Raw genomic sequence first — 18,448 nt, 5'->3', positions numbered from 1 at the left:
GCAGATAATTCAGAATTTAAAAAAAGAAAAACAGTAAACCTTCTGAGTTTGTAGAGGAGATGATAGGATATGTGGGATCTTAGCCGTTACACAGTAGTCTTCCATGGACACATCGTAGCGAGAGGGCCGGTGGGGGAACACTCCAGGCAGCGGGCACAGCTCGCACACAAACCTGTAGGAAACGGCGTGATGTGTGTAACTGAAGAGTAAGGCAGGGCGTGGTGGTGTCGGGGTTGGGGCGATGGGCCAGGGCCCTGTCACAGCGGGTCCCCTGTGCCACAATAAGAAGCCTGGACTTTGCATTTGAAGGTGGTAGGAAATGGAAAACATAACATGGTTTTGTGCTGGTGAATGGGGACAGTGCAGAAGTGGAGGAAAATGAGGATTCCCTGAGGAGTTTTGCAGACATGGTGAAGGGCTTAACTAAAGGAAGAGGAATTAGGATGGAGAGAAAGGAGAGACTGGAAAACTATGCAGGAGGTTATGGTGTTACAATCCAGACCTCAGGACCGGTTGGATGTGAGATAAAGGAAAGGGAATTGCCAAGAAGTCCCAGGTTCCTGGCGTGGGTCCTGCCTCCTGCCGATATGGGAGAAAAGAGAGGTTGTATGAGACAGTGAGGAGCTTAGCACTCAGCAGTTCATGGTGTCCGCAGGTCATCCCGGTGAAAGTGGACAAAACAGAATAATTTCATTTGGTTTTAGGGAAGGGCACAGGTTTTCATTTAGTTTTACAGGTGTTAATTTAAAATGAATTAACTGCGTTCTAGCAAACTGACAGTATTTCAACGTAGAAAACTCTTTTTTTTAACCCCTACTGCATCAATTTCCCTCTAAATTACATCTGTCTTAATCAGAGTTTCTCAGCCTCGGGACAGTTAATATCTGCACAGGATAGTTCTTCCTGAGGAGGCTGTTCTGTGCACTGTAGGATGTTTGGCAGTATCCCTGGCCAGTAGCACTCCCCTCTCCAGGGCGACCATCTCCAAACACTGCCCACTGTCCTCTGAGGCACAAAAGTCGTGCCTACTTGAGAACCATTATTTATACTAAATTAGTCCAATTTCATGAAGACTGATACAAACCAGTTAGGAGCTGCACTATTAAAATTTGAATTGCATATATTATGCATGTAACTAAACATCGGTCCAGCTGCCTGCCACTTCGAAAGCCAATACTCGAGAGACAGATGCTGATGTAAAGGAAAGTGGTTTATATTCAGGTGCCAACCACCTGGAAGATGGGGAACTCATGTCTCACAGCCCATCCCAACATATCAGCTCAAGCAGAGGTTTTTATAAGGAGGGGGAGGGGAAGCAGAACAAAGAGATCGAGGGTGGGGGTTGAGAAGTTCTCTACACGTGACGAGCACTGTCCATTCTGATAAGGCAAGTGATGGTCCAGTGTGTGTCATCCTGGCTTCACATCACCTGGGCTTTAAGTTTGGAGGGCAGTAAGTCTCTTGGAGCTAGGATGCCTGAAGGTCCGAGTCTGCATCTTTGGAAGTTAGTGTGTAGGATTCCTATACAAGGATGCTGTTTATCTACAAGCTCCATATAGTAAGAGTCAGAATTTACAGAAACAATGACAAAAGAATGGTGGAGCAGGTAACAATTCCCCACTGTCACATCCCTTGCATGGTATATGTGAATAGAATGGATTTCTACCAGATTGTGGCATGTAGGGAATTCCACAGGTGAGGATCATTCTGGAAAAGACTTCATCCAAGGCTTGTCACTGAATAAAAGGGTCTGTGAAGAAGAGCCACTGGCAGAAGAACACCTGCCATGGTGTTGACCTTAACACCATGGATGACAAAGGCAAAGAGACTGACAGCCCATCACTGTTGACTCTATCTCTGCAGGCAAACAGTATTCTAAGAATATCGCCTTAAAGACTTTAATCAGGCTGCCAAAAAAATTATCAATGTGCCATGTGCCTGGCACTGAGGGAAGAACAGTAAACAAAACACGAATCATATTCTACAGGGGTTAAGTTTTATCTAATTTTCCTAGAGACGTCAAGTGAAGTTTTTCGTAAATAGGAATGGCTGCATTACTTACAATGTGCCTTAGTGTTAGCTGTGGATGGTTTGTAGAAATAGTGTGCCAGTATCACATACAGAAATATGCCAGGCCTCACCACTTTTCTCTTCTGCCTCAGTATAAAAGGCATAGATCTGTGTGACCACTTGGAATCTGTAACTGGGGCCCACAGGGAGCCAGAGAACACTCTGAGTTTCACGAATGGGTCTGAAATGAGGCTGGTGCCAGGATGGATGGGGACAGCTGTTAACCCTGAAATTCTCTTTATTTTTGTGTCCATGATCTGTATAAAGTGTATATTAAATGATCATTATTTTGTTGCTATTGACTGTTAAGTAGTATAAGGAAGCAACTTTAAACATCAGTGCCCATGCTATAGCAATTTAGACCGAGCCCATTACCAAAGGAACCCTTTGCACACAGCGTTTCACACGGGTCCTTTTTTATTGATTGACTGGAGGGATGACGCAAAGCTGTATGATGCTAGTTGTCAGATCACGCATCAGTCATTTTATGGTGTCGGTCTTCACAGCTGTTAAAAATGTGAGTTCCTCCAGCTGTATTGAATATGTTTTACACATGTTTGGAGTGTTCCACCAAGATGCCCAATCATTGTATCCTGCTTGGGTTTTAATGAATTTATTCACTTTTTAAGAAAATCATCAAGCATTTAATTTTAGTAGGCATGTTTGATTATTGTTAATAAAACAAACCAAAATAGTCATTAAAATTCCTGGATGAACTTTTATTTATAGGAATACAGGGACCTGAGTCAGACTTGTAACTTGAACTCTTTGTTGAACTACTCTGCCCAGATCTCACCGCCATCGCTGCCTTCCTCTAATAGGCTAGCTGCTCAGCTGCTCCACCAAACCCTTCATTTGAGAGATATTAAGTAGGGAAGTAAATTGAGAAAGCATACATAAATGCCCTGTATCTAGAGCACATATGTGACCAAACAAGTTCATATAATATTTCCTGGACATAGTCTTAATGCTCATGTATTCATTCAACAAGTATTTATTAAGCATCTGTACTGTACCAAGCACTATTCAAAGCAGTTGAGCATCTTTGATGGAAAAAAAGAAAAAGAAATATTCTTTCCTTCATGGAGTTTATATGCCAGTCGAGTAGATTAGCAATAAGCAAAACAAATAAGTAAATACATGTAATGTTAGATGGTGGCAAATATTAAAGAAAAAAGAGAGAGAGAGAAATCAGTAGAGTGTAAGGCAGACCAGGGCGTAAAAAGGGAAGCTGTGGTTCTGGGCAGAGGAGCCTCAGTGAGGAGGTGAGACTTGAGGAGAGGATTAAAGCAGGTAAGGGGGTGAGCCACATGAGTTCCTGGGGAAGAACATTCCATCCAGAGGAAAGAGTCCGAGTCCTAAGACGGGAAAGCGCCGTCGTATGGAGAAGCAGCAAGGAAGCTAGGCATGAGAGTTCAGTGGTAGTAGCTCACTTTTTGTTTTTTTAATTTTTAAAGTTCTTGCTAATTAAAAATTATAATAAAAAATCTTCTATTTAAATTACATTGAAATGGTAATTTAGAAATCCACACACACTATGGTTTAGAAATAAAGCAGAGTCCAAGTGTAGTAACAAAATTGATAACAAGAGTAACAGAAAAGATTTCCTTGGAGAGCCAACAAGCCAGAAATTTGCTAAGCATTCTAAATGCACTGGCCCATTTAATTCTCACAAACTAATTCACTGTAATTTATGGAGATGGACAGGTAATTTGGTAACTTCTCTGAACCTTAGTTTCCACAGCACTAAGAGATGATATTAGTAGCTACCTCATTTTTATGGTATAACATGCTTCCTAACACATAGTAAATACTAATAAGTATTAGTTGTGATCATTGTTACTGGTTCATAATTAAGGCATCAGCCATGGGTTTGAATAAGAAATTGTTTTCTCAGAGAAGTGACAACATAGTTAAGTTACAAATTTGTTGATGAACAAACATTACCCAATGCATAAAACTTAGATATTTATTCAATCATTTGGCAAAATATTATTGGGCCAGGCATTGTCGTTGTCACTGGCAAAGTCAGTACCCCTGATTTCATGCTTGTAGGTGTGGAGAAGAAATAGGCAAGGAAGAAGATCATCTTTGCCACATAAGCTATTTTATAAATAAGCATGGGGTTCCCTCAGATCATGGAAGGGGCACCTACCCCAGGCATGGGAGGGCCAGAGCTGGTTCCCCCTGTGGAGAAAACTCGTAGGCAGGTAGGTGTTGGGTAGGTGATGGGAGGCAATGAGGAAGGTGAAAGAGGCATGTCAAGAGGGAACAATATTAGAATCCAGATACTAGAGAAAATTGCAGATTCTTCTGTTTGGAGATGTAAGAGCTAGCAAATGGGGCTGAAAATCTAAGCAGGGGCAGGATAGTAACGAGGTACGCCGGGCTGAAGACTTTGAGCTCTTTCTGAGCAATGACGGGGCTCAGAAGGATTTTCAGCAAGAGAGTGACATGATCAGATTTGCATTTTGGAATGAGGACTACGATTGCATTGTGAAGAGTGTCTGAGAAGGGGGCAGAATTGGAAGCAGATCTCATTAGGGAGGGAAGAGCTGTTCCTTTGTTGTTACAGCACACTTACTTGGGGGAAAGGAGGGAGAGGATCAATAATAATCACAGCAAAGGAGAAATGTAAAACCAACTCATTTCATTTTCAAAAACATTCCTAGGCTGACTGATTTGTAACTCTCTCTGGGATCTCCCATTTATCAAGCTTGAAATCTCTGCAGTTTTTCATCTTAGGAGCCATGAGATGAAAAGCAAAAAATTAAACATGCAGTATTTCATAATTCTTTCTCCGTATTTCTCAGTCAAACATCATTCTCTGAAAAGCTGGATTTATGGCACTCACACGTACACGTGAACCATCTACTAGGCCATATACCTGAAATGCCAGCATGGATAAATAAAAAAACGAGAAAAAACGGAGGAAAGGAAAAGTCAGGTTTCAACAGATTCAGACTCTCAGGAGAAAAGGCATTCAGTCATGATTATTCAAACAGGCTATCGGTGGCATTCCTTTCGAATTGGGGTTCTGAAGTGCCCACAGACCAGACTTCTACGTCCATAATTTCTGAGGTAATGCAGCTAAAAATTACTTCATTTCACCTAAATTATCCGGGCAGTTACAGTTATAATTGACTTGCTCAAATTACTTCAAAGCTGTGCCACAACGCACTTTTTAAAGAAAATTACCCTTTGTCCCACCTTCTCCATGAAGAACCACTATGGTGGCATACATTTATCAGAACCTTTCTGTGCTCAAGTACACATGCACACTCTTCCACGTGCACTTAGTCAATTACGTGTTTATTCATTTTTAGAGATAAACGTATGATACAGCAGTGAGTAAGAGGCAACACTTGGAGACAGATTTGTTACCTCTTAATGGTGTGCTCATTGAAACTTACTGTGTCTCGGTTTCCTCATATACAAAGCTGGGATGGAACATTGCGCCCCCACCGGGTTGTCGGGAAGAGTGACTATTTTGGTAAGTTTAAAGCAGATACAAGAGTACCTGATAGGATACACTCAAGGAACATTAGTTGTTGTTGTTATTATTTTAAGTAAGTTTTAAAATAACACATATTTTCACATACTTATTCTATAACTTGCATTTTCAGAAGTGTTGGATATAATGCCTTGTCAATACTTAGGTTTTGTAATCTGCTATATATAATAGTATTCTATAATATGTGGACACCATAGTTAATTTAACCTTTTTCCTATTGATGGACGTTTAGTTTGTTGCCCAATTGGTTTTTGGTTGTGTTTTGTTATTGTGAACACTACTGCATTGAAAATCCTTATGTATAAGAATAACTCTTTTTCTGGCGTGAATACTAGAATGTGGCAAGCCAGGTTAAGAGGGATATGGGCATACTCTTTTTTTTAACAGATACTGCCAAGTTGACCTCTGATTTCTATTTCATTTTGTATGATAATATGTTTTAACAAATCCTTTGTAATACATTCTCATTTAAAAAAATAAGTGAATCATTTTTATCCCATTTGGGATTTAATCTGTCCTTCCCTGAGAATAAAGTTGAGCATCTTTTCCCAGAGAACTTTATGAGTGGGAGCTAGTATTACAAAATTCTGCCAGAAATGACCTGGGCCTGTACAATATAGAAAACAAGAAAGGAGAAGGGAGGGGAGGACTCCAATGTAATTTCGGGTATGAATGAGAAGGAAGGAAAGTCTTAGAAAATGAAGTTGGAGAGGCCAGCTGGTAGTAGAGAGCGAAGGTCTTAAAGGTCCTTGTAGTCCATTGTAAGGTGTTAGCACTTTATTTTGAGCAAGAAATGACATACCAGATAATATGTGCTATTTGGAATGGAATTTGAATGATGGGGGAGGTTTACTAAGGAGAATAGAGGAAGGGCCTGCTAGGCTGAGGGAATAAAACTGAGAAATTATGGAAACATTGAGATAGGTGGTAAAATCAAAAGCATGGTGTTGTTCATATACTGAACATGAATATAAAGAAATGGAATTGAACCTCTTTAAGGGAAGTGCTTTGCATTTATTGGGTGCATTCTGTGGGCCAGTTTTAGTACTTAGCACTATACATGGGCATTTCATTAAATCTTAAATGACACCTTTGAAGAAAATGCTGCTTCACTGTTTTGCATGTGTGGGAACTGAGGCTCAGGGAGATGCAATAACTTGCCCTAAATCGCCGAGCGGGCAATCTTTGGGCCTAAGCCTCAAAGCCAGCCAGCTGTCCCCAGATGAATTAAGTGGATGTTGGGAGAGCACTGAGCCCTGTGATGGATCCTGGGGAGAAACCATCAATGCAGCCTGGTCCCTGCCCTGAACGACATCTGCCACAGCTCTGCTCCTTCTGCTCGTCACTAGGTTTCTAGCCAGGGCTTGGAAAGACCAAGTGACTCCGACCAAAATATGGAGAAGAATATAGATGAGAGGAACCAGACAAGAAATTACAAAAAATAAGAGGGAAAAGAGGATGAGATGGTAAACGCAGAATGAGTATCAACTTGTACTGGAGATTAATAGGTTGTGGGTTGAGGAGAGAGTTACAGGTGTCCCCAGGGTGTCTGGTTGGGTGGCTGCCTGGGTAATGGTAGCAGGAACCAGCGAGAAGGGTTGACAAGAATCTTTGGAGGTGAGATCCAGTTAGAGCATTTGAAATAAGTTTAATTTTGTAGGCCTACCTGAAAATCTCAGTATAAGTCACTGGTGACAAATCTCAAGAATATTCTGTGGGTGTGCTTTTAATTGGGAAAGACATTTATATGCAGAGCCAGAGAGATATTGAACAGTAAACCTGAATTTTTTAAAAAAAACTTCACTTCTTCTCCTGCAAGAAGGCATCTGTAACGTTGAGTCTGCAATTTAATTAAATGTTGTAGCCATTACTAATGTTGTTTGTTTATGGCACACAACAAAGATCCCTGCTGCTTTGCATTTCAAAGGAAGCACATTTGACAGGTCTGGTCTCAGGCAACTTCTGCCGGGATATTTGGGTTTCTCCCATATGCTTCTATATTAATTGCCTGAGAACCAGGATTCTAAAACAGGTCAAATGAAAGAGTGTATCTCTGAAGGGTTTGGTTGAATAATTTCCAGAACCTGTTATTGTCACTGTGACACCCCTTAGAAAACAGTGGTCTCTAGATCACTAGAGTAAGTGCTGAAGAGGAAGAAAACAGCTATTCTGGCTGACAGAATTCTGGTGTTCCTGCCGCATAATACATGCTGTCATCTAGGGAGAGGAGATAGGATGATGAATTCCATGCTTGTTAGTAAAATAACATTTCCCAGAAACTTCTTTTGGGCTAAGTGTGGGTTTTTTTGGAAGTCAAAAAATGTCATAGAACCTTGCCAACGTTAGCCCTGCCCTCCCCACGGTAACAGCCCACCTGCTGTAAAGGTCAGTGGGGACTGTGGAAGGGTGGGCTTCGGTGTGTGTCCTCGAGGATCTCAGCCAGTGCCCAGGTTTGCAGCACTGGTTCATCAACACTTAAAAGCCCTCACCTGAGTCTGGGTGCTTCTTCTAAACTAGCTTTGCCATTTTAAGCCCAGCGCCATCATCCTTGGGATTCCACAGTAGCAGGAGGTAATAATGCTCCACGGCACTAGGTCTGCCTTTAGGTCTCGGCAGAACTGTTGTGAGCAAACCTGATGCGGGTGCCTTCAAACCTACTCTTCCAAGCCTTTCTCTTAACTGAGATCTACTCTTGCCTTTCCCCTGTTCATGCTGCCCTTCGGTGTCCAACAGATCCATCCTTTGATAAAATTCCTTCCCCTTGTGTCCACTGAAAATTCGCATTCCACAAGAGCTGCTGATTTTTAAAAAACACATATATTTATTGAAGAAATATCATGTACCAGGCATTTCTCTGCACTCTTTAATCTTTGTAACATCTTCCTGTGTCTTAATAGGTGACCAACTGTCTCAGTGTGTCTGGGAATGAAGCATTTCCCAGAACTTTCAGTGCTAACGCTGGCACTGTCTCTGTCAGGGAACTGAGGCGCAAATGCGGAGGTCATGTTCCAGAGGTCACACTCTTAGTGATTTGTCAACAGCTCTCACCTGGACCTTCCTGACCCCCATCTTTGGCCTTCTGCCCTGGCTCTAGTGAGACTCGGTGTGGCGATTGACTTGATTTTGGAGTGACACCAAATTTCCGTGACCGAGATGTAGTTGCATGTTTCAGTGGAGCTGTAAAAGGGGTGAGCACGGGAGAGGTAGTCCTCCCAGGGTATGTCCAGGTGGGGGTTATCACCCCCCACAACCCCTCCCTCCTGCCAAACCAGACCTGGAAGCAGATACTGAAAACAGTCAATGTTGACATTCCTGTTTCTGAACATCTATTTGCAAGAGGCTCTGCTCCTTGGGGATTTAGTGTCACAGAGGGTCATGGGCGGGAGAGTATAGGCAGGCACCGCATGCATTGTAGAGGCACAAGTCACTGTGAATCACGATTGGGAAGAGTATCCTCTGTTCCCGACTTTCTGGATGAAGCCTACCACTGCAAAATCAAGACGGATTTGAAGATTTCATTCTCTGGGAATATTTTCCCATGAGTCTTTGCTCTGTTTTCAGTGCTCACATTTGTACTACTGAAGATGGTTGTGTGTTTATGCATGTGTATGTGTATGTATACATGTGTAAGTGCATGTGTGTATGTATATGCACGTGTGTATGTGTGCATGCTTGTGTGCTTATTGTGTGTGTGTGTGTGTCTACTCTTCATCCACATTCATGAGGAATATTTTTTTCATTCTTCTAGTGCTAGAACATCAAGAGTGGAGCAGTTATTTTAAAGCATTAAAACCAAGATGTAGTGGCTGCCTTTATTTCCAATTTTAGTCTCCAGATCAGAAAGGTTGGCTGAGATCAACTGAATGTTAGATTTGTTTTTTCTTGGCACTGATTTTTTTATTTAAGTTTTTGCTCCCTTTGGGTTTCCTGCCCCTGGGTCTGCTACTCTTCACTCTAAAAAATGTTTCAAATATTTTTTATATTTATAACTCCTGTCACAGGGTAAAAATATGTGTAAATATATACGCTTTCCCTGCTCCCCCATTAACTTCTTTTTGCTGTTTCACAGGGTGAGTTATTGGATGATTTCCCCCTCAGGTTCACTCACGTTCTCATGAACTATCAAGTGAATCTCCTGTACACACTTCCTTTCTTTCACTGAGTGTGACACCGTGGGGAGACTGGCAGGAACAGTTTTTACAAACAAAAAATGATCATCTGTAATTAGCATATCAATTGTAGGTATGGAAATAGTGCTTCTAAATTACTTGACTGTGATTAGAAGCAGTTGAGTTACCTAAGTCAATTTAAACATTCTTCCAATGAACTCCTTACACTATTAATTTATTTAGTAAACTTTTGCTTCCTAGATAATATAAAGGAAACTTGGACTACTGCAAAGGCAAATGATATTTTGTTGTTGCCCTTGTTTTTAAGCACCTGAAGCCTTCAGCAAGATTATCACCGAGGAAATTGTTCAACATAGAGTTAGCATTTGTTGAAGCCTATTTAAGGGCCAGATGCTCTTCCAAAAGTGTATTTTAAATTTAATGTCTATAGTGATCCTGTTAGGTAGATACTCTGTGGTACCCATTTTACAGATAAGCAAATTGAGTCTTGGAGATACTAAGCACCTTGTCTGACTCACGAAGCTGACAAGTGAAGAAGCTCAAATTCAACCCCAGTACTGGCTGCTTAGTCTAAGTAGAGAGAGAGAGAGAGTGAGTTTACTCAGTGACTGTTTACTGAGCACACACCAGTAAGACTTACCCTGCCCTTAGACTCTCTGATGGCAGCAGAGTGATCGTAAACTGATAAATTGCTGTGCACCGAAATAGATATCACCATTTAGGCAGGCACGAATTACTATGAAAAAGCATTAGCATATGTTTTCAAGGGATAAATGTGGTATTTTTAATACATTTGCCATGTTTCTTCATCAAAAGATAATACAGTACATTTAGAACAGAAAATTAACATATTTGAGAAAAGAAAAGGATCAAAGAGCCATAAAGGTTTTTATGAACATATCCTGCAACTTGTGCAGAGATATTTCATTCTTAATGAAACATCCAATCAATGTAAGGTTTTTTTCTGTTGATTTAAATCAACAGAAATGCTGACTATAGAGCTGTACCATGGCAAAATTGTAAGATTTTCTTACCTACCCAGCCCTCTTTCTGCTCTCAAAAAAAAAACAAAAACAAAACAAAACCATGAATAGGGAAAGCCACCATCTTTACTTTCTCTTCATTAACTTGTTTAAGGCTATGGATTGGTCGGTACAGGCCTAGACTCCAGTTCAGTCCTATCTGTTCTACTTACTACCTAGGGATCTAGGATAAATTTCATACAGAGTTGTTATGAGGATTAGATATAATGCACACGTAGCAGCTAGCAGTGCCTTGCACTTACTAAGTGCTTAATAAACAGAGTATACACACACATTTATATGTTTATACACACATACTTAAAATAATGTCAAAACACCTTTCGGTACTAAGAGCAAACCTATCATAAGGACAAAATGATCAATCACCATTACCTTTGAGGGAAAGAAGTAGGTCTGTCTTTGGCTCTTTTGGACCTTTTCAAAGCTGAGGATCATAACCCACTAACAGTGAGACCTTCTTGTAGCCGAGTGCTGCTCTTCCACTGGCCAGCTCATACCGCTTAGAGTTAGGAGTTGACAGATCTTGTCCTGGTCGTTTGTTAGTTCTTATTCACATCACACAAAAACTGACCTACCACGGTCTACATTAGTCAATCTAGAAGAGCAGAGAGAGGTTGTTGAAAGAGCAGTAAACAAGAATCGTGAGTTCTGATTCAGCCCTGCAGCTAACAAATTTATAAAATGGACCAGGTCACAGCCATTCTTGGCCTTTTTTTCTAAGTTACAAGGAGATGAACAAGATTATCTCTAAAGGCCTTTACAGGTATAATGTTCTGTGTTTCTGAGCTCCCTATTTGCAGTAAAATAATACAATCCAATACCCTTGATAACATTTATTCCCTAATAATACCATTTGGCTCTTACTCCAAAGGAATGACTGGTGTTATTGGGGAGCCTATGCATAAACCTAAATTAGATATGCTTAGAATAACTGATGGTGTAGCCTACTCTTAGTTATTCACCAAAGTATTTAAGTAGTTTTATCAACAAGTTGGATCAGGATTATGTTCACGTAATCTCTAGACAAAGACCTGCATACAAACGTGGGAATGGGCCACTGTGCAGTGATGGTGTACAGATAACAATATTCCTCCCCAGGGCTGGCATCTGTTCTGTCTGAGGTCTCGAAAGTGTCAAAATGTATCGACTATCAAAGGGGGAGGGAGCAAATTCGCATATGCAGTGCAATCCAAATTCTCTCTTATTAGAGAAGATTTGTAATCAACCAGAAAATTGGGTGTACCAAGAAATATCACCCATTTTGGTGTCTTACAATGCGTGGAGATAGAAAAACGGCTGAAAGATCAGAATGCAGACATGTTTAATTTACCAGTCACTGATTTGCTAAACTTCTGTCAAGGTAACTAATTTTAAGGCTTCCTAGGCTTACTAATGCATGAGATTGTTAATGAAACAACTATGCATCTGGTTATTTACCAAGCTATTTTTTTCCCAGCTTCCCAAATGAGAATATATTCCTTTTTATAGTATCATTACAGAAATACTGTTCTTATGGTTTTACATCAGCTTAGTATTTTGTTAGCTTGTATTTATGCATTTGGGAATGATAATAAAATTATTTGAATTCCCCTTTCCATATTGATTTCTATGTGTGTTTTTTTTAGTGTAGCAGGTACAGATAGAAATAGTTTCATGATAAGAATATCTGTTCTTCTTAGTGCATTTTAATTTATTTTAGTGAATGCTCATGGCCAGAATAGGCACAACTGTGGGATAGATATTTTCTTTGGGGGCTTTTCTCTTGCAGGACCACACTTCTCTTTGGTCTGAGTATTTGCTGGGTACCTCTTACAGCTCTATGCCTTCTCCTTCACCAGCTCTTACCTCCTTAGTAACATCCAGCTTTGACCAGATGCCTGTTGGAAAGTCTTGTTAAATTAATCCATGCCAGTGACTTCCTCAAATTGCAATGTGTAAAACAAACCCCCAAAAGCAATGGAATGAAATCTAAAAGCCTAGAAGTTCTTTTAAGAAAGTATAAAATTTTTTTTACAGAAAGTATAGACTTTAATGTTTCAAATGGAGGAAGGGATTTCACTTTAAAATTGGAAGCCTTCTTAGGTCTCCTCAAATCACTTAAGGGCTATAGTTTCATGCTGTGTGAAAGGCCGGTGCTACAAGTTTTCAGTGACTCCTCAGACTGAGCCAATTGTTATAAAGGAAAATTCCTGAATCAGGGGAGCTTATATATATAGCCATGTATCTCTCAGCTCTTCACGGTGCTGAGAGCCTAATGGTCCCAGGTGTTGGCACCACAGCACTCCTGTGGCAACTCTAAATCGCAGGCATGGTGCCTACGCTGGATAATGGGCCTCTACAGGTCTGGCCTAGAATTTCCAACCCGATTACATGAAAGCAAGTAGAACGGAAGCCAAAAACAAACCTGGAGACTAATCATCAAGCCTAGAAAATGATGAACCATAGTTATTGAACCATATAAACATGTAAGTTTTAATATTACAAAAGAAATGAGAGAAGGGGATGGACCGCCAAATCACCCAGTTTTCCTTTGAAAGGAGAATTCCATACATTAACAATTCACATTGACACAAATTACAAAGAGAAATTACATGCATACTGAAAATATGAATTTATATTGTACAAAGTTTCTCTTGTCCTTTATGTTCTTCCAAAGGACTACAAGGCTAACTAGTAAAATAAGTGTTTCACAAGCGTCTGTTTAGTGTCCAAGTCAATGATGGAGTGGATAATTAAAAGAGTGCATTAATGAATGAACAAGTCTATTTTCCTAGGACTCAGCCACAGATAAAATTTCATTCTGTCCATCAGCTGTTTATAATTCTCTCTATGTTACCCAGACTTGGCAAAGGAGTAGTAATATAAATTGTCTACAGGGCCAGCAATGGTCATTTCTTAAATCCTTAGTATCTGCCTGGTTTCCTGAACGAATGACCGAAGCGGTGCTCCTACAGGCACCGATGACCGCCTCATCGCTAAATGGAAAGCTTTTCTTCTTTCATCTCAGTCCGCATGCACTCTGCTGAAAGCAGACCACAGAATGGGACACACTTTAAATCTTCCCCTCTAATCTGTGTCATAGTAGGAACATGAGTCTCAACATATAATTGAAGTGTGCTTGAAGTGCACATTCTTTTTTGTCACAATGTTATATCCATTTTATAGTTCTCCTTCCACTTGGGCTGTGAAATGTCATCTCACCAGTGGGGGTGTCCTCGTCTGCCACGTCGGTGCCACTCTCAGGTTTGCAGCAGTCTTTAAGCCGCTCACAGTGCCTGTTTCTCACCACACACACATTTCTTCTCTGAGCTTTTTCCAGGAAGCACAGCAGAAAGGCCTTCGTAAGGCCTTCAATCTTGTAAATTAGGAGTTACGTCACCTGCCCTGGGGATTGGCTGAGAGGGGAGGGCATTGTCTCTTTTTGTTAGGGTCCTGTAATGTCTGATCACGACTTTCCCGATCTTGCTGCTCCCCAATTCCAACCTGGGGAAGCATTAGTAGGTTGGAGGGAAGTCTCTTTGTATTAACCTAGAGTAAATAGAGTTTCCCTAACTAATGTATATGCCATTATGTTCCAGTGATTATTTTGAAACTCAAAAGCCAAGCATTGATTTGGTTTTTTTGCTTTCTGTTATATTACAACTACTTTGTAGGTATGTGTACATCTGTAATTATATCCTTCATAAATTTCTCTGAAACTAAAACTATTTATTATAAAAGGTTTATTCAATGCATAAAATAGTGGTATCCAAAAAAAATTGTGCCAGTTTTTGTTAAATTATTATCAGTGTATGAGTCCTTTTTTCCTATATTCTTATCAATATATTATATTTGAAAATACGTATTTATGATTTTTAAATTAAAAGTGAAATATTTTGTGTCTATCTATATTTGATTATTAGGGAGCTTAAACATTTTTTCATAGTTTTATTGAACATATGGGTTTTTTAAATTATCGCTTGTCCATGAGTTCACTTGCCCATTTTGCTCAGATCATTATTGACTTGTGAGAGCTTTTAATTTGAAGAATATTAACAAATTGTCATACACTGAAAATATCTTTTTCTCCAGTTTGTTTTTGACCTTTTTATGGTGTGTGAGAAATAGAAACTTGTAAATTTTAAATCTGATTTCATGATTTTTATCTTTGGTATTTTTACTTAAAAATTACTTTTTTATGTCAAGATACTGAGTGCGCACCTATGTTGTATTTTAGTTGTTTTATGATTTTAATTTTACATTTAAATTTGTAATCAATCTGTTATATTTAGCATTGATGATGAAATTGGGGTCATTTAATTATTACTTATTTGTTCCAGCATCATTACTTAATAGTCCCTTTCCCCTTTGATCTAAATTCCACATTTATCATATAATAAAATTTACATGGTAGATCTGTTTCTGGACTCTCTGTTCTGTTCTGTCTCTTATTACACCAGTAAGACTCAACTTTACTCATTGTAGATTCTTAATAAGTTTTAATATTTGATAGAAAAGTCACCCTTCATGACTATTTTAAAATTCTTTTCAAGATTTTCCTGACTGAGGTGTTTCTTCTTTCAGATAAAATTTAGCAATCCCATTCTAAATGTTAGCATCGTATTTTAGGTCTTCATTATTTCTCACCCTCTTAACTTGAAGCCCCATTCAATCCATGCTGTACTCTAGTGTATCCTAACCTGATTATAGTTCAACCACAAAAGTACTAACTAATAATAATGATAATGGCAATAAATTCTGTGTGCCATGCCTTCTTGAAATTTCAAACTTTGGGATTTTATTATACTAATTTCAGATTTGTCACTCAGGAAAAACAACATGGTAGCCCTGCCCTTTAAGAAATGTCACTGTCTTTTCAGAGTGTGGAAGGCGAGCACCATGAGAAAGCCGTGGAGCTCCTCAAGGCTGCTAAGGACAGCGTCAAGCTGGTGGTGCGGTACACCCCCAAAGTCCTGGAAGAAATGGAGGCCCGCTTTGAAAAGCTGCGGACGGCCCGGCGTCGGCAGCAGCAGCAACTGCTAATTCAGCAGCAGCAGCAGCAGCAGCAACAAACACAGCAAAACCACATGTCGTAGGTGAGAAGTACCTTCTTCTACACAGGGAAAGTCCGTGACATAGTCTAGCTTTTTTTTTTAACATAATTTCTTAGCTGGAGCAAAATTAATAGATATATCCCCACCAAAAAAAAATCACAAATAAAAATAATCTCAGAAAATGTAAACACAATAGTTGCTTGCATTATGTGCCCTTCAGCCATATTCCTTGCAAATGTACAATAGTTTCAAAAATAGTATACTTTGGGAGGGCCAGGTACAGACTATTGGGTGCTTTTATACAAATTAGGGAAATGTAACCTCTGAGCAAACCCAGATCCTCAGGCACAAAGCTAGACGAGAGTGGGGGCTGAAATCCAGCTCCCCTCACTCTCTTGGCCCGTTGCTTCGGCACAGCGTACAGACTAAACAACCATATAGCGCTGATCTTGGGAAGATCCCCTTTAGAATACGAAAGTACAGTTTATTAGAGACTGCATCGCTGAAAACAATGAGGTAAAGACCTGCCAGTGTCCACGCTGTGAGACATTTTGAAATTCTCTTTGGATGTTCACTTAGAATGTATTGAAGATGCACCTGCTTTTTTCTAAATTCCACTTTGTGGCAAAGAAAGCTAAATCAGATTTTGCTATATATTTTAAGAAAATTCAAGAAAAATCTTAAGAGTAAGAATCACCATCTTTGAAGTGCCTGCTATGTGCTAGCCCCTTCTCACATGTTATCCCTAATCCTTAGAAGAACACTGCAAGGTAAGCATCATTAAAACCCCATTTTTTAGATGAAGCTGCAATAACTTTAGTGAGTTCCCCACAACCATGCTTACAAGTAGCACAGAATTATTTTCTTTCTCACTCTACCAGGTATTTCATCTGCCAACATCCAATATTCTGCAGACACATGAATTTTTCTTGCTATCTGTTAGAAGCCACTTTTGAAAGCCACAGTTATATGGTCAGATATCTCTACACAATGTCTGCAAGTGTGTTTGAAATGAGGTTCAAAAGTCTGTGGGAAAATAACAATGGGTAATGGTGATTTTAACTTCTTCAAAGTCAGATTACTATTTGCACAACCCAAAACATTGGATACAACATGAAACTTTCAATTTTCTATGACACTTAAGAAAAGCAGAAGCCACATGCGGAAGTACAGAGCATGGGATGTGTCCTCAGAGAGTCTTGGAACTCAACAATCTGTCTTTCTTTTATAGCCTGCTAGACTTATTATATGTACACCTTACTTTGGCGCCTTCATGTAAAACTCCATTCCATTCTAAAAGCTACATTTATTCAACAATAAATATTTAGCACAATGATGGACCAGCCACCATTCAATGGGCTGTAAAACCAGCATGAGCAAAGCCAAGTCCTTGGTCTCATGGTGATTACATTCTGGTTACAGGAGATAATGAATAAACAAGTCAATTAAAATATCCTATAGGGGCCAGCACTTTGCAGAGCTAAGATAGGGGCTTGGCTAGAGACTGGTGAGGTCATGGCTTTCAATCAGGCAATCAGGGAAAACTTCTCAAAGGAGATGACATTAAAGCTGAGACTGAGTGATTAGGAGAAGCCTGGAGACAAGCAGAAGAGAAGGAAAAAGCCTGACTTGAGCTGCTTGATGTCTGAGGAGCAGAAAGAAGGCCAGGGGAGTTGGGCAGTAATGAACAAGAAGGACAGTGAAGTAGATGGGGGCCAGGTCACAGAAAGCTTTTTAAACCACTGAGGGAAGTTAGATTCTTATTGCAACAAAAGCCACTCGAAGTATTTAAGCAGGGGAGTGACATGATCTGATTTGGGTATTGAAAAGGTCACTCTAGCTGCTGTAGGGAGAGCAGGTTATTGCAGGGTAAGAGAGGAAACAGAGACCAATTGGGAGGCTATTACTTAGTAGTCCAGGCAGGAGATGTGGTGACTTGGCCCAGGATGACACCACGGACGGGGGGTGACGTGGATGCACACGGACAAGTCATTTTGTCCACACCCTTCTCTTATCCATTCCAGATGTGAAGTTCTTCACTTTTGTACTTCCAGCATCCTTTCAAAGGTCTTTGGCTAATAGCAACAATTCCCTATTTTTTAATCAACATTGATACTCTTTCCACTAACTCATTTTTTTCTTCTATCCTCAATATTATAGACTTATACCAATTCTGCTCATTGATATGCCACTGGCCCATGGTAAAATTTTTCTGTAGTATTTTGAAAGAAATATGTTGCCTTCTGAGGTCTTAGTAAAAACTTATAACATTATGCTCATTCAGTCATCTTTAGAAATATACAGCCTGGCCATAAATGTTTCCTGGGCTTTATACTCGATTCCACTTCTCTGTTCCATCAGCCTTCATTAAATCACTTCAGAATTTCCTACTGTCATCCCCAAAGACTAGCATTTTCAATGAAAGGCATTTGCAAGCTATGTTCTTTCTTACACAGGATATGGTAAAGCTCTATCTGAGTGAACATGAAATGTATATTCACACCTGCCAAGACAACACTTCCAGTCAGCACAGTCATGGCCCCTGGCGCTGCAACCGTAGTGACCTTTTCCAGTACAGGCAGAATACAACCAAGTCGGGTCACTCGCAGATTTTGTGGCGATTTTTGTAGTCAGGGGCCTACTTCAGCTCTTGTTCAA

At 40.0% G+C, this 18,448-nt stretch overlaps 1 protein-coding gene across 2 annotated transcripts in view; it reads left to right on the top strand.

Moving 5' to 3' along the window:
* LIN7A (lin-7 homolog A, crumbs cell polarity complex component) overlaps positions 1–18,448 on the top strand; it is a 144,310-nt gene that overhangs the window by 120,717 nt on the left and 5,145 nt on the right. For both annotated transcript variants that reach the window (XM_071221002.1, XM_045187326.3), the window contains exon 5: positions 15,617–15,832. In XM_071221002.1, the coding sequence (XP_071077103.1) occupies positions 15,617–15,832 (216 nt within the window). The remainder of the gene's footprint in view (positions 1–15,616; positions 15,833–18,448) is intronic.

The sequence above is a fragment of the Desmodus rotundus genome, chromosome 3 (assembly GCF_022682495.2).
Source record: "Desmodus rotundus isolate HL8 chromosome 3, HLdesRot8A.1, whole genome shotgun sequence".
NCBI classification, from domain to species: domain Eukaryota; kingdom Metazoa; phylum Chordata; class Mammalia; order Chiroptera; family Phyllostomidae; genus Desmodus; species Desmodus rotundus.
Note: the sequence above shows the minus strand (reverse complement) of the source record. Positions and strands in the feature narration are given on the sequence as shown.